We start from the raw sequence: 16,849 nt of genomic DNA on the forward strand, positions 1-16,849 counted from the left end.
AAGAACCACTATTTATTATTAACTACCTATTATAGTAATTTAAACCAAAAGTTAGCAGTGTAAATATGTGTGTAAATATAACTCCCAAACTCGTTCAAGCTCGGGTAGCACGATTTAAAGTCTCACGATGGTAATGTAAGGAAAGTTCAGTTCAGTGCCTGGAGCTGGTGGGGGAGAGAGAGGTGTTTGTAAGCCGAGGTGAAATCCACAATAGGAGAAGAACGAATAAACAGGTGCCGTTGGCCTTCCGTCGTCTGACTCCGAATCCAGCCTCGAGTTAGCCAGACGGAGCTTATCAGAAAAAGGGGACTGTCTTCGAGGGAAAACTACCACCCAGGCAGGGGTAGACACACCGGTAGCCTCCACAGGGTCAACCCTTCTACACACCGTGATAGCCACTGATCAATTCTCCTGATCGATCCTCAACCCACCCTTGTGGGCACTTGAAAGTTCCACCCAGCGACTCTACTGTCACTAGCTTCTTTTCGTTGACCGGTCGCCTTAACCGGTGTTCCACTCTGTGTCTGTGAGAGAGTCATCTGACCTTGCTTAAATAAACGCAGCCAGACATCTGTAAACATCAACTGTCCATCATATAACTTCACCTCTCTCTCTCCATAGCAACCCAGAAGCAGGCAGCAGTACTGTAGTCAGTTTCTCTCTCCCCCCGCCCCTTTTAAAGGCACAGTCCATGTCCGTCACAGGAGAAACCTGGATGGTAGGTTGATGGCAGTCAAGCAAAAAAATTGAAGATGAGGACAAAGTTCTGTCTTTAGAGAGAGGGGGTTGTGTGAATTATCCGATACAATATTGAAGATAGGAATGTAATTTGATAAACACCAGCATTGTGCCACCATGCATCAAATGCCTTTGTAACATTAGAATTAATCTCTGTAATAGTCATAGGCAAAATCTTATGTATGTTTTCATATATTCCTCAGAGGTACATTTCTCTTACTTCAAACAGAATACCCAATGAGGGGAAAAAGTAACAACATCCTGTTCAATCGACAAGAATTCAGTGTTTCTTCGACTCAGCCCCTGTACTCGCCTATGATTTCTGGTTTGCCTCATTGACTGACATTAGAGGCTTTGAGGACCACTGCTTATTTTTCTGGTGAGAGGTGTGTGAGATGGCTCCCGCAGCAAAGTACATGCACTGGAGGGTACACAATGCACTGAACCCCTGCAGTTAGATACACATTGCCTTTCCTCAGGGGTCACTGATGGGATGTACCTAGGGTGGTGGCGGCAGCCAATGGGCAATTTCCAATGGGCATTTTCATGTGTACAGTGCAGAACTCTGTGTCAAGCATGAGCAGAGTGATGTTGAAGCTTTTGTGATGATGTTTCCTTCCATGCGAAGTAGGGGGTGGGGTGGGGGGAGGAGCTGAACTCATGCAATGGTTAAGCATGAAAAATATTTGAACACTCAATAGTTTCCTTGTCAGTTGTAAAACAATAAATATATGTAAAATTTAGCAATCTGAATAAATATACATAAGTCACATTTTTTCACTATTTTCCAGAAAGCTAAATAAAAGTCTGGAAAACATCATGAATGGTGTGTTGGCTCTTTGCAGATTTTCCAGAAATACTTTGCCTCAACAGCAACGATGGCCGATGTGCTGCTACGCCAGTGAAAACTCCAAACACCCAGAAAGCAAAGACCACACTGAGCAGTCTATCAGACTGAATGCAAAGAGCAAACTTCCTGCAGAGGTGAAATCTGTTTCACAGTTATTTAAAAGAAATCAGTAATTCTAGGATTTACAAATCCTGTTTGGTCCTGTTTGCTAGATATTGCTCACGATAAGCACATATCAGAACTATTCAGATTTGTACTGAGGCATTAAGGTGACACAGAAACAAGTTGTCACAATATGTAAGGCTATGTATGCTGTAATGCTTAAACTCAGATGAGGAAGATCTCTGAGTAGTTCTCATTCACTTGCATACTCTCTACTCAAAGTGGGAGATGTTGTCCTAAGACTGGCCACTCACCACAGCATGTTGAGAATCGGAAAGGGGGAAAGATAACACCGAGCAATATGCTTATCAGTAACTCCTGCTGTAAAGTGTGCACATGGAAACCACCAATCAATGAACAGTTCTGGAGACGTCCCTTTCACAGGAATAAGTCGCTGGCTTCAAAATAGGTGGGAAATTTTCAACAAGGAAATGTTATTTATAGGATTTTATTCTTCAAAATATCTGTACAGCATTCAAATATCAATACATTTTAAATGCACAATAAAGTTCCTTAACTTATAAAAGGTGCAGTTGCTAATTTTTGTTTAATTGGCTAGACAGTGAGATCACATTTATTGTTCCATTTAATCAGCATCTTCTCATTTTGACTTGAACAGGTCTTCCCAGCTAAATGGCTCTGCTACCTCCATGCCTGTGCTCTTTGGAACTTCAGGGAGTATTGCTTGGATCTTTTCTCTGAATTCTGTCAGCTGCAGGTGTTGGGGGAGAAGAGAATCAGAATCAGCTTTATTATCACCCGCATGTGATGTAAAATTTGTTAACATATAATAGATTATTAATAATGGTACAATTTTAAGGACCTTTTTATTGAATGTCCATAAGACCATAAGACAAAGGAGCAGAAGTTGGCCATTTGGCCCACTGAGTCTGCTCCGCCATTTTATCATGAGCTGATCCACTCTCCCATTTAGTCCCACTCCCCTGCCTTCTCACCATAACCTTCGATGCCCTGGCTACTCAGATACCTTTCAATCTCTGCCTTAAATACACCCAATGACTTGGCCTCCACTGCTGCCCGAGGCAACAAATTCCATAGATTCACCACTCTCTGACTAAAAAAATTTCTTCGCATTTCTGTTCTGAATGGGCGCCCTTCAATCCTTAAGTCATGCCCTCTCGTACTAGACTCCCCCATCATGGCAAACAACTTTGCCACATCCATTCTGTCCATGCCTTTCAACATTCAAAATGTTTCTATGAGGTCCCCCCTCATTTTTCTAAACTCCAAGGAATGCAGTCCAAGAGCAGACAAACGTTCCTCATATGTTAACCCTCTCATTCCCGGAATCATTCTAGTGAACCTTCTCTGTACTCTCTCCAACGTCAGCACAACCTTAATTAAGGAGACCAAAACTGCCCACAGTACTCCAAGTGAGGTCTGACCAGCACCTTATAGAGCCTCAACATCACATCCCTGCTCCTATACTCTATTCCTCTAGAAATGAATGCCAACATTGCATTCGCCTTCTTCACTACCGACTCAACCTGGAGGTTAACCTTAAGGGTATCCTGTACGAGGACTCCCAAGTCCCGTTGCATCTCAGAACTTTGAATTCTCTCCCCATTTAAATAATAGTCTGCCCGTTTATTTCTTCTGCCAAAGTGCATAAACATACACTTTCCAACATTGTACTTCATTTGCCACTTCTCTGCCCATTCTTCCAATCTATCCAAGTCTCTCTGCAGACTCTCTGTTTCCTCAGCACTACCGGCCCCTCCACCTATCTTCGTATCGTCAGCAAACTTAGCCACAAAGCCATCTATTCCAGAATCCAAATCGTTGATGTACAATGTAAAAAGAAGCAGCCCCAACACGGACCCCTATGGAACACCACTGGTATCCGGCAGCCAACCAGAATAGTATCCCTTTATTCCCACTCTCTGTTTCCTGTCAATCAACCAACGCTCTATCCATGTATGTAACTTTCCCGTAATTCCATTGGCTCTTATCTTGAGGCACCTTGTCAAAGGCCTTCTGAAAATCCAAATATACAACATCCACTGTATCTCCCTTGTCTAGCCTACTTGTAATTTCCTCAAAAAATTGTAATAGGTTTGTCAGGCAGGATTTTCCTTTAAGGAATCCATGCTGACTTCTGCCTATCTTGTCATATGCCTCCAGGTACTCTGTAACCTCATCCTTGACAATTGACTCCAACAACTTCCCAACCACCGATGTCAAGCTAACAGGTCTATAATTTCCTTTTTGCTTCCTTGCCCCCTTCTTAAATAGCGGAGTGACATTTGCAATCTTCCAGTCCTCCGGAACCATGCCAGAATCTATCGACTTTTGAAAGATCATCGCTAATGCCTCCGCAATCTCCACAGCTACTTCCTTCAGAACACGAGGGTGCATTCCATCTGGTCCAGGAGAGTTATCTACCTTTAGACTATTCAACTTCCTGAGTACTTTCTCTGTCGTAATTGTGACTGTGCACACTTCTCTTCCCTGCCACCCTTGAGTGTCCAGTATACTGCTGATGTCTTCCTCAGTGAAGACTGATGCAAAATACCTGTTCAGTTCCTCCGCCATCTCCTTATCTCCCATTACAATTTCTCCAGCATCATTTTCTATCGGTCCTATATCTACTCTCACCTGTTTTTTACTCTTCATATACTTGAAAAAGCTTTTAGTATCCTCTTTGATATTATTTGCTAGCTTCCTTTCATAGTTCATCTTTTCCCTCTTAATGACCTTCTTAGTTTCCTTTTGTAAGCTTTTGAAAACTTCCCAATCCTCTGTCTTCCCACTAATTTTTGCTTCCTTGTATGCCCTCTCCTTTGCTTTAACTTTGGCTTTGACTTCTCTTATCAACCACGGTTGCATCTTTTTTCCATTCAAAAATTTCTTCTTTTTTGGAATATACCTGTCTTGCACCTTCCTCACTTCTCGCATAAACTCCAGCCACTGCTGCTCTGCCGTCCTTCCTGCCAGTGTCCCTTTGCAGACAACTTTGGCCAGTTCCTCTCTCATGCCACTGTAATTTCCTTTACTCCACTGAAATACCGACACATCAGATTTCGGCTTCTCTTTTTCAAATTTCACAGTGAACTCAATCATGTTACGATCACTGTCTTCTAAGGGTTCCTTCACCTCAATCTCTCTGATCACCTCCGGTTCATTACACAATACCCAATCCAGTACAGCCGATCCCCTAGTGGGCTCAACAACAAGCTGTTCTAAAAAGCCATCTCACAGACATTCTACAAATTCTCTATCTTGAGATCCAGTGCTGACCTGATTTTCCCAATCTACTCGCATGTTAAAATCCCCCACAATTATCATAACATTGCCCTTCTGACAAGCCTTTTCTATTTCCTGTTGTAATTTGTAATCCACATCACTGCAGCTGTTTGGAGGCCTATAAATAACTGCCATCAGGGTCCTTTTACCCCTGCGATTTCTTAGCTCAACCCATAAAGATTCTGCACCTTCCGATCCTATATCACCTCTTTCTAACGATTTAATATCATTTCTTACCAATAAAGCCATGCCTCTCCCTCTGCCTACCTTCCTATCCTTCTGATACATCGTGTATCCTTGGATGTTCAGCTCCCAGAGACATGCATCCTTTAGCCACGTCTCAGTGATGGCCACAATATCATACCTGCCAATCTGTAGCTGCACAACAAGATCATCACCTTATTCCTTATGCTGCGTGCATTTAAGTATAACACCTTAAGACCAGTATTTGGTACTTTTCGCTTTGATTTCACCAAAACTTTATTGCACTGCATCTCATCCCAATGGCTACAAATTTGCCCCATCACCTGTCTTTCCTGACGTCTTTACTGCTCACTATCTTAGATTTATTTCTGTTTTCCCCTTCCTCCACTCTATCATTCTGGTTCCCACCCCCCTGCCAAATTAGTTTAAACCCTCCCTAACAGCTCTATTAAACCTTCCCGTCAGGATATTGGTCCCCTTCAGGTTCAGGTGTACTTGGATTGATAAAATTGAATAAAATTCAAGATCAGAATCGAAATCAGGTTTATTATCACTGGCATGTGACATGAAATTTGTTAACTGAGCAGCAGCGGTTCAATGCAATACATAATATAGAAAAAAATAATGATAAATGAAAGAAAAATAACAAATAAGTAAATCAATCACAGTATACACACATATATATTATTATTAAAGTCTGTCACGAGCCTTGTGGCCCATCAGGCCAGTGCTTATGCTGGTTTTCGTGGCATGAAGTGACTGAGTACGAGACTCTACCCCCCGGATAGGACGCCAGTTCTATCGCGAGGTTAACTCCCAGCATTTTTGCTGGTACCCATTCTCAGTTGGGCAGACTGGAGCATTGTGTGGTTAAGTGCCTTCCTCAAGGACAAACACGCTGCCCCGGCTGAGGCTTGAACCCACGACCATCAGATCGCTAGTCCAATGCCCTAACCACTTGGCCACACACACACACACACACACACACACACACACACACACAAAAAATGTATGGAATAGATTAAAAAATGCAAAAAACAGAAATACTGTATATTAAAAAAAGAGGGGTAGTGTCCAAGAGTTCAATGCCCATTTAGGAATCAGATGGCAGAGGGGAAGAAGCTGTTCCTGAATCGCTGAGTGTGTGCCTTCAGGCTACTGTACCTCCTACCTGATGGTAACAGTGAGAAAAGGACATGCCTATATTTAACAAGAACTACCCTGGGATCTATTTTATTAACAACCAAATAATTTTTTTGATCCAATCTTGATTAGAATAGGCTTTTTACTTGATTTCAAAACTGCCAATCCGATGTGACGTGGGATCGGGTAGTGCAATATTGGATTTTATAAAATTCCCAGCAAGACACTTGCATAAAGAAGGTGAACCTGAGGGAAGGGTGAGCAGAAATTTTGAATGCAATGTCTGATGGATATTTTATTTGACACTTAGGGGCTTTTAACTAATTTATTTGATGTGTAGCCTGAACCAGATCTGTGACTACAAAACTAATTCTTGGTTGAATGATGGCTCAGTTTTGCCTTTTGTTGTTGCTGCAGTCCTGCAAACGTTGTCATAACATGTAACAAGCTGTTACATCAGCTAGATATTGCACGTAATTAAGTATTATACAGTATGTGATTACAAGCATACTACATTTTCCAAAAAACTTCACATGATTTGCAATTCTTTTTCCCATTGCAGATAAGCAGCAAATCCCTTCACCTCATTTGCAGGTTTACAATTATATACCTTGAAATAATTTGTAAAATTGGAACTGTCAAAGAATCTATTTAATTTACCCTCCCACCCCACCCCCACTTCAAGGAGTATCACAATAACAATAGTGAGGATAGTTAGCCATTTTAGGAAAGACCAGGTTTTATCTCAGATGGACAAGAGGCGAGTCCGAGAATCCCAAATAATCAGAGCACTGAATTCTTCTTCTTCTGTATTTAAAGATTTATGCATAATCTCACAACTGAATTTTTAAAACAATTTCTCCTCTAAAAATAACAATCTTGCAGTACCGAGACCAGAGAGTAAAGTGGTTATTCTGCAATTTCCCAATACACTTCAGAGCTTGACATTATTCGTCAGGGAATTGGTTTTATCAGTGAGGGAGGTCATTACTTAGCATGGAATGATTAATAAGATAGTTAATGGATTTCTAGAAAAGAGGATTACTAATCTGTTAATTTGTGTAATGAAAACAACTGCAAAACAATTGTTAACTCGCCACAATGAATTGTCAAGAATAGAAGGAATGTCTTTATTGACTTGAAACTCATAGGTCTTAGAAGTTTTCTACATGAATCTTAAAGACAAGAATTAACCAATTACCGTTCCTCTACCCAGAATGAAAACAAGTAGTGTTTACTCTCTGCTAGACTGTTGCTTCAGGGATTGAGTGTCAAGATTGTCAAATTCAGTAAAGGTCATTTGTAACCAAGAAAATTATGGCAATTTTAAAAACCTTTCACGTCAAGTCCTATAAATATCAAGGTATTGCAGTGAACACACACAAAATGCTGGAGGAAATTAGCAGGTCAGGCTGCATCCATGGAAATGAGTAAACAATGAATGTTTCGGGCTGAGACACTTTGTCAGCCGATGAAGGGTATCGACTCAAAATGTCAACTGTTTACTCTTTTCCAAGGATGCTGCCTGGCCTGCTGAGTTCCTCCAGCACTTTTTGCGTGTGGCTTGGATTTCCAACATCTGCAGATTTTCTCTTGCTTGTGAATGGAACTGCAGTTCTAGTTTGATTTACAAAAATAAAACTTTTGTCATTTCACATGATAAATAGGCCCATCCACGTGGTCCAACCAATGTGTTAAATGATTTCAAGGTTGTTTTTAAAGAATTGTTCACTTATAATAATACATTCTTCCATAAGAGAAGAATTTCTAAATCTGTATTTTACTGGCTTGATCCTGTATCCCATTATTAAGATTCTGAACATTTTACTTCCATCTTGTGACAGGTTGTAAGAATGATTCTGGCAATCTCTGGAAGTTCAGTTAAGTTTAATTTAATTTGATGAGCTCTGCTGACTGTAAAATCCTACGTCCTGTTCCTATCCTACAGTCAAATACTGAATGCTTAAGCCGGGAAGATTGCAATGAGTGCTGAGATGAGATTTCATGGGGCAGCCTATTAGCTGTGTAAATACAATGCATGTTTCCCCATATGGGACTGTTGACAATCATATTGCACATTCCTCTCTCCTTTCAGCAGCAGTCATCCCTGCCTATGCCATGCTCCTAGCCCAATAAAAGTTTGATTCTTGCTCCTGCAACTTAACAGGGGAAAGACTTGTTGCTCTGGGCAGAGTTTGAACCTCAAGATCCCGGCTGTTCTTGAAAGGACCACTCAGGGCAAGTTCTGATCATTGTCGAATAATCAGAGATTTGGCAAAATCCAGACTATTGGTTCTTTATTTGATTTGCATTAAACTTTTCTTGATTTCTGTGTCCAGGTATGGAAAACAGAGACAAACTGGATTTTGATCTACCCTTGAACAATAGAACCATAATAGCAAAGAAGACTTCAGAGACTGCAGATGGTGGAATCTGGAGCAAAAAATATACTGTTGGAGGAACTCAGCAAGTCAGGCAGCATCTGTGGAAGGGAAATGGACAGCTGACAATTTGGATAGAGACTCTTCATTTGGACTGTTCAGTTAACTGTAATGAAGCTGTGTTCTTACTATTCTGCATTTTTGATACTCTGCATCTTAAAAATGTTTAAATTTCTCTGAAAAGACATCCATTTTAATTATGCCCATGATTGAGCAACCCAGCTTGTAAAGGTATATTTCCAAAGCTTTATTTTCACAACACTAAAAACAAATCTAAATTGAAAATACCTATTAACTAAATCAGTAAACAAAACACTTAAAATCTGGGGCAGAGGAGTTTGGAAAGAGGAAATGGTTTAGTTAAATTTTAAGTAAAAGCCAAATATTTTGGAAAAGAAAAGAAAAAATTGCATAACCAAGTTTTTAGTGACCGGTGCTTCTGGTAAGTTGAAAGAAGTTAGTTACTTACACTGTGTGCTCCTACAGCCTTCCAGATAGTTAGGCTAAGCAAACCAACCCCGCACCATGCGTAAAGAGAGCCCCAACCCAAGGCTCTCAAGGCAAGTGAAGCACCACTCTCAGGAACTGCAATGGTGGCAGTCATACCCTAGAATGTAAGGGGAAAAATATCAAAGGTACTTGTTTTGTATCTCAAAATAGTTTGCATCCAGTGAACTACTTTAGTTACTCACTGCAGATTGGAACAGAGTTAAAGATCAAATCAGTCAACTAGAATCAAACTTGCAAGATTTCCTCCAATTAACTAACTCTTTTCCCCCCAATTACGTCAACTTACTGGTCGTATCATTCAACTTCAACTTTAACATTTCAGAACAGGTACTTAAAGAAGATAGGAAACTCTCTTAGAAAAAATTTTTAAAAAGTGCCAAGTTAATTCAAGACTTCTGGAAGCAAAGGTTCGAAGTCTTGAAAAGGAGATGGTATTTCCCTGTGGTGAGAATAGACTGACAATTTCAGTCTTCCGAAGTAGTCATTACAGGAACTCTTTGCGCATGCTCAAATCCTCTTGAGTTTCCAACATTTTCTAGTTCTGATGAAATGTCCATTGATTTGAAACATTTAACAGAAAATAGTGTGCAGTTTTAATCACTGAGGAAGTTATGCTGAGCTCAAACACTGAAGGCTCCGCATATATAAACAACCAGGCTGCTGTCAGATATCAGAGTCATGGGGTAAGACGGGAAAAGTCATGCCTTTAAAGAATTTGAATGGAGCTGACTGACTTTCCATTGAATTGTATAAGATATTAAAATTACGTCACATAAACCTGTAAAATAACAAGAATAGGACAAAAACAGATTTGCAATAAATGTCAAATTTAAGGCCCTTAAAATAAGTTCCTAAAATGAAGAGATAACTATAAAAAAGACCTCTAATGAAAATGCAGGCATTAATTTTAAAACATTATTATATCTTGTAGTGGAATCCAGTATTTGGACAAGATATTATGAGGCACACTGAAAGCATTTGTTATGTGTACACTGTTTAAGATGTACTTCTTAACCAGCTGGATAAAACAGATATTTGACTGGTAATTTTTGAACTTTAAAATCATACAAACTTTGCAATGCTCTATTTCCACCTACTTAGAAGTTTCTTGTATTACACAGAACTCCTTCATATGACATGGCAAGAGATAATTATAAACAACAGTTTTGAAAATTAAATTTATACATCAACAGAATAAACAGAAAAAAACTGATGTTCTGATAATACCATAAAAATAGGTTTACCTTACACAAGTCAAAAGTATTACATCCTGCAACCTTTTAGGAGAAAAAAAGTGAAAATTGTATGATTGCATTCGTCTGGTAATATCTGAATTTTACTACATACTAGCCGCACTACTGTGCTTAATGCAAGTAAGTAGTTTCAATTATGGCTATGTTGAACTTAAGTAGGAAAATGTTTCACACTGAGTTTTCAAGTTTGCTCAAAACAATTCTTATTGGGCATACTTAGTTTTATTATAACATAATTAATACAAAATACATTTTTCTTGAAAACTGTTCTTCTTTATTGCCACATTGAAAAGCCTGTTAAGAAAGGCAATTCCTTACAATATTTCAAACAGAATTTGTTTTCTTCAGTAAAAGGGTGAAGCTGCAAACTTTTATTGCACACCATAAAAAAACTCTCGAACATAAAGAGAGCACAGAGCAATAAAAAATGTTTGTTGAGAAAGAAACAAATATGCAAAGTGAAATTTCATGCAATATCTGCATGGAATATGAATTATACATTGTTAATTAATTTTTTATGAGTTTCTACAACAAAAAAAACCACCAGCAAAAAAGAGATCTATACAGTGCAAAACAAACATGTCTAATATACAATTCATAACAGTAAAGAAAAAGCACCCAAAATAAAATAATATAAAGTCAGTATCCTCCCCACTACGCAACTCCAAGCCAACCATTTCGATGTAAGGAAAAGTTAAACAGAGCTTTTGTCATCACAGAGCTGTAAATATTTAAAAAAGTATATTGCCTCCTACCTAAACTGTAATATATTTCACATGAAAAAACCATAAAACTTAACCAGAAAAAAAAGCTGAAAGTAAGGGAATAAAATACAAAGGAGGATAAAGCTTAATCTAAAGAGGAATTATGAAAATATTCAAAAAAAGGTCCCCACACCTTACGGAACTTTATGTCCAAATTAAGAAGTGAATAATGAATCTTTTCAAGGTCTAAGCAGGACATAATGTCTCTAAGCCATTGAGCATGAGTGAGTGGGGCAACATCACTCCACCCAAGAAGAACTAAACATCTAGCCAAAAGAGAGGCAAAAGATAATGTTCGACGTTTAGTCGGACTCAAATGCATGTTAACTTCACCTGAGGTGCCAAAAAGAGCAATCAAAGGGTTAGGTTCTAAGTGGCAGTTAAGAATATGGGATAAAGTTAAAAAGGCTTCTCTCTAAAATTTCTCCAAACTGGGACAAGCCCAATACATATGGATAAGAGAAGCCTCGCCCACTATACACTTGTCACAAAAGGGACTAATATCAGAATAGCACCACGATAATTTAGTTTTAGACATATGAGTCCTGTGTACAACCTTGAACTGCAAAAGGCCGTGGCAAGCACATAGAGGTTGAGTTAACTAAATTAAGAACTGAATCCCAAAACTCGTCAGACAGAGAAATATTTAAATCATGCTCCCAGGCAGTTCTAATTTTATCAAAAGGGGCATGCCTCAAGGTCGCTAACTTATCGCGAATAATAGATATTAAATCTTTACCCGATGGATTTATACAAAGAAACAAGTCCACAACATTTTTTTTTGGGCATCTCAGGAAAGTTTGGTATTAAGGGTTAATAAAATGTCTAATTTGAAGATATCTCAAAAACTGAGTATTAGATAGCTTAAACTTTGCAGACAGTTGTTCAAAAGTTGCAAATTAAAGTGCCCATTTTCAATCTTGTGTTCCTTGTTAAAAATTGGATGTGAATTGTACAAATTGAAATTTGTTGTGCTTCAAAGAGATTGCCCAACAGTAACTGGAAGATTTCATGCAAGCAGACACTTCAACAGGATAGTGATTATGTTACCAGATAAGCAATGTTCAGTAACTGAGGAATTTTAAATTTGGTAAAGTAAATTAAATATTTTAAAAAATATACTATTTGTGATGGTGACGTAAACTGCCAATTTTGGATTTAGTTTTATCTTCCGACAAAATGGCAGTTTTTCTTTAAAGATAAAAGCTAAACAAAATTTTGCAGATTATGGAAACGCAAAAAAAAAAATCAGTAAGCAGTAGAAATAAGCTGTCTACTTCTGGAGCTACAGAAACAAATCTAAACCTGCTTATTATTGTACAGCTGTATTAGTTTAGTGAAAACTCGATGAACTGAATTACTGTTAGATCAGTAAATTTGATTTACTAATGGTAGAATGTTAAGTATTAAATACAGTGACTTGCTGTTGCACCTACCTTATTAAACCATCCAGGACTTTTCTTTTTTGCCATCGCAAGTGTTGTGCCAAAACCAGCTAGCATTCCTGCTGTAGCCACAGAACCAAGGAACAGACCACCTGACAAAATATCAGAAAATACCAAAGTCCATTTTCAAATACATTGTAAGATAGTCAACGGATGGAAAAGTTTCAAGTATCTAAAGTAGGGGTCGCCAACCCGTCAATCGCGATCGACCGATCTTTCAGACTTTCCCAGTAGATCCCAAAGAAAATTCAAAAATAAATACACAAATACTGTTGTAATGTGAGCATTATAAAAGTAAGTAATACTAATTAGGATATGGTAATATAGCAATATTTTCACTAAAAAGCTGTTTGTAAAGAGAGATTGTTTCCAGGTTGCGGGGATTTAGTTCCGTTCTTTCTGTCCAGTGCGCATGTGTGTAGTTCCCCCGCCATGCACCGCGTTTTCAGCGTAGCCTGTGCTGCATCAAAGTGACCAATCAGATTAGGGATAAGAGTACTGACTGTTGCAAACATCAATATACGGCAGTGGTCCCCAACCTCCGGGCCACGAAGCAGGCAGTGGTGCAGCAGTAGTCAGGATGCACACAGCACATTTTTAAGAAAAAAAGCCGAAGTAAACAAGCTAATTAATTAAGTGCCCCCCGGCACATAAATGTTGGCTCAGATCAGAAGCGACGCAATCGGCAATCGCTCGTGATATCCTGATAGCATAGTGGAGGCTCCACGAAAGAAGGCGAAAACATACAAATTCCATCCAGAATGGGAAGAGGAATTTCTATTTACCTTGGTGAAAGACAAGTGTGCATGTATGTTGTGCCAACAAACACAAGCACTGACTAAAAGGGGGAATCTGGAGTGGCACCACAACACCAACCACCAGGAATTTAAAGACACCTACCCCCCAAAGAGCGCAATTTGTACCTGGAAAGTTGAGCTGAAATCAGGGTTGAAGGCCCAGCAATCGTTTTTCACAAAACATGCTGCTCAAAATAAGGCTGCTATTGAAGCATCATTTCGTGTAAGTCACCTTTTCGCTGAACACAAGAAGCCTTTTACAGATGGCGATTTATTCAAGGAAGCAATGGCCATTACTGCACAGACTGTTTTTAATGACTTTAAAAACAAAAACGACATCACAACCGCAACATGTAATATCTTGCTTGGCCCTGCAATAGTGACAAGGAGGGTAGAGTCACTATCAGAGGACGTGAATATTTTTCACTACAGTTCAATGAATCCCTGGATGTAATGCAAACAGCTCAGCTTGTTGTATTTGTCAGAATGGCTTTCCAGGGTTTTACAACAAAGGAGAACTTCCTCACTCTTTTGCAATTAAAGGAAAGAACGAGAGGTGAGGATATTTACAATGAGTTTTAAAAAAATGTCTGTGAAAATGACATCCCCATTCATAAACTGGTGGCAATTACTACTGATGGGGCCGAGCAATGCGCGGTGTGCGCGTTGGTTTTATACCACTAAAAGTCAGTGCCTACTTCAGGTCAACTTATCTATGTGAAATTGCATTTTCACAGATGAAAATTATTAAATCTAAGTACAGGAGCTGATTTACTGACATCTCACTAGGGATGCCAAATTTCTCACTCCCAAATAACGGTCAGAAGTAGCAGTCAAATCCCGGGATATTTGTGTTTACCCCGAGAAAGACTACGATGACCATGAAGCCTTGCGCGGGCACCTGTGTGCGCATGCGCGTACGTGCCAATTTCTTTTCTTTACCCCACCAATCGGTTTTGGCTTAATTTTCATTATTTCTACTTTATATAGGCTGTGTATTTATCATATCATTCCTGCTTTTACTATATATTAGTGTTACTTTAGGTTTTATGTGTTATTTGGTATGATTTGGTAGGTTATTTTTTTGGGTCTGGGAACGCTCAAAATTTTTTTCCATATAAATTAATGGTAATTGCTTCTTCGGCGTAAAGCATTTCGGCACAAAAGGTTTCATAGGAACACTCTACCTTAGCCGGGGGAATACGGGACAGTTGGCAACCCTACACCTCACAGACTGTCTCAGACTGGCTGTCTGTAGTTATGAGCCAAATTCCAGGGAACTAGCAGAAAGAATTCAGCCCCAGTCATCACACCGAGTGCAAGTCAATTTTTATTCATTTATTTTTCGTGTTGAAATAAAATTAAATAATGAAACTTAGAATTAAAGGTGTGAAGTATTGTAATATTCTTAAAGAAAGACAGCTATGGCCCATTTGATATGCTAGTTACAGTGTTTTCTTGTTTGAATTAATTTGAAAGTATGACAAAAGTATTTTGTGTAATTCAAATATAATTCGCCCAAATAAAAGGCCTCAAATTGAAAGTACAATCTGAGCTGTTTTTTTCTCTAAACGATTTAGTAGGTAGATCTTGCCTTTCACTGAGGTCGAGGTAGAGGATCTTGGACTTAAAAAGGTTGGTGACCACTAATCTAAAGTGTACAAACATCACTGATTAACAATATGGCATACGTAACAAGAGTAAGTGATATTAGAGTTAACATAATAATTTGTACAACTGGGACAGCAGATGCTGATTGCTTGTAACTTGTGTCACTCTCAAATTCCAGCAAACTGTGTGTGTTCTGGATAACCATGTGGCTGCAGGATGAATTTCCAATTGCTCAAACTCAACTTTGGGGCTTCAAGACGTGTGGGAAGCAGGAAATCTCTTGTCAAATGTAAAATTTCATGTCAATAGACAATAGGTGAAGGAGTAGGCCATTCGGCCCTTCAAGCCAGCACCGCCATTCACTGTGATCAAGGCTGATCATCCACAATCAGTACCCTGTTCCTGCCTTCTCCCCATATCCCTTCACTCCACTATACTTAAGAGATCTGTCATAGGTCAGTGATAACAATTCTGACTCTGAATGTGGATCCCAGGAGATAGTAAGTAACCTGTAGCTTGAATGTAACAGACTGCCCCTGCAGGGGAAGAAGAAAGAGGCCAGTAGTACAGCAATCTCTACAGCAGTATGACACTCTCATGTAAGGTTTAGGTGCTGAATACCAGAATGAGTGACAGCATCTGAGAATGCAAAACAAGTATGTCCATACATCACTGGGCAAAGTAATATCTGGATGAAGGCAGCAAAAAAAATTGAATTCCAGTGGTCATAAAAGATTTTGTGCAATTTAAAACAAATTTCTACAACTATTAATTCAAGTCTATAAGGTATTATATAATTAGTGCAGAAGAGAGCCAGAAGTGTCTGTGCACAGTGAAATCGATGATTTGAGTTCTAACAGGGTTGAGATCCTAATCCATGTTTCAGGAGAGAAGAAGAATTATTAAGTCCTGAAAATGTCAAGTGACTAGAATTAAATCTTTTCATAAAAATTATGTTTACAATTGTGATGAGAAATGAGGAGAGGGTAAAAAACATGTCAATAGAATTTAAGCTAAAGGAACTCGTGAACTCAACAGATTTAAGAGTAACACAAACAAAATGCAGGACAAACTCAGCAGGTAAGGCAGCATCTCCGGAAGAGGATGAAAAGTCGACGACTCCGACCGAGACCAGTTCTAATGAAAGGTCTCGGCTGGACACATCGACCATCGATGCTACCCAACTCGCTGAGTTCCTCTATCTAGCATTTATGTGTGTTGCTCCGGATTTCCAGCATCTGCAGATTCTTTTGTGTTTATGTAAAGAGATTTAAGACTTCCTTCGGAGGCACAGGTAATCGGTTTTCTCGGTATCACTGTTCAGAAGATATTTACCTTTAATCATTTGCACTTTACTTGCGGCACTGGAGCCGAGTGACTCGTTTAGGGCCTGCACTTCGGGTTTTCTGGTAACACGTTCGCTTTGCATTTCTTCGGGACAGAACGTTTCTTTCTGAGTTCCCATCTATAAACCTGAATCGAGCAATAACTACTTATGCATTCAGTTTGCAACAAAATCCATGCATCTAGTCCAACAACGTTCAGTTCGTTCCTCTCTGGACAAGCACAGCCGAATCCTGCTTCGCTCTTCAGTATTCGCCGCCGCGGTCACCGTCCATTGCGGTGGAGAGCAAACGGGCGGAGCGGCGGCGGAACCCGCGGTG

At 39.3% G+C, this 16,849-nt stretch overlaps 1 protein-coding gene across 2 annotated transcripts; it reads right to left on the reverse strand.

Moving 5' to 3' along the window:
• Positions 1-2,182: 2,182 nt before the first annotated feature.
• On the reverse strand, positions 2,183-16,826 carry tmem242 (transmembrane protein 242). Of its 2 annotated transcripts, XM_063056024.1 has the most exons (5): positions 16,521-16,826; positions 12,769-12,869; positions 10,560-10,592; positions 9,275-9,412; positions 2,183-2,462 (listed from the first exon to the last, which is right to left on the reverse strand). In XM_063056024.1, the coding sequence occupies exons 1-5, from the start codon at positions 16,648-16,650 to the stop codon at positions 2,352-2,354; spliced, it is 513 nt and encodes a 170-aa protein (XP_062912094.1). In that variant the 5' UTR covers positions 16,651-16,826; the 3' UTR covers positions 2,183-2,351. The 2 variants fall into 2 exon arrangements, with proteins under 2 accessions (XP_062912094.1, XP_062912095.1); XM_063056025.1 differs by lacking the exon at positions 10,560-10,592 and having other exon boundaries at positions 16,521-16,822.
• Positions 16,827-16,849: the final 23 nt, after the last annotated feature.

The sequence above is a fragment of the Mobula hypostoma genome, chromosome 8 (assembly GCF_963921235.1).
Source record: "Mobula hypostoma chromosome 8, sMobHyp1.1, whole genome shotgun sequence".
Classification (NCBI taxonomy): Eukaryota; Metazoa; Chordata; class Chondrichthyes; order Myliobatiformes; family Myliobatidae; genus Mobula; species Mobula hypostoma.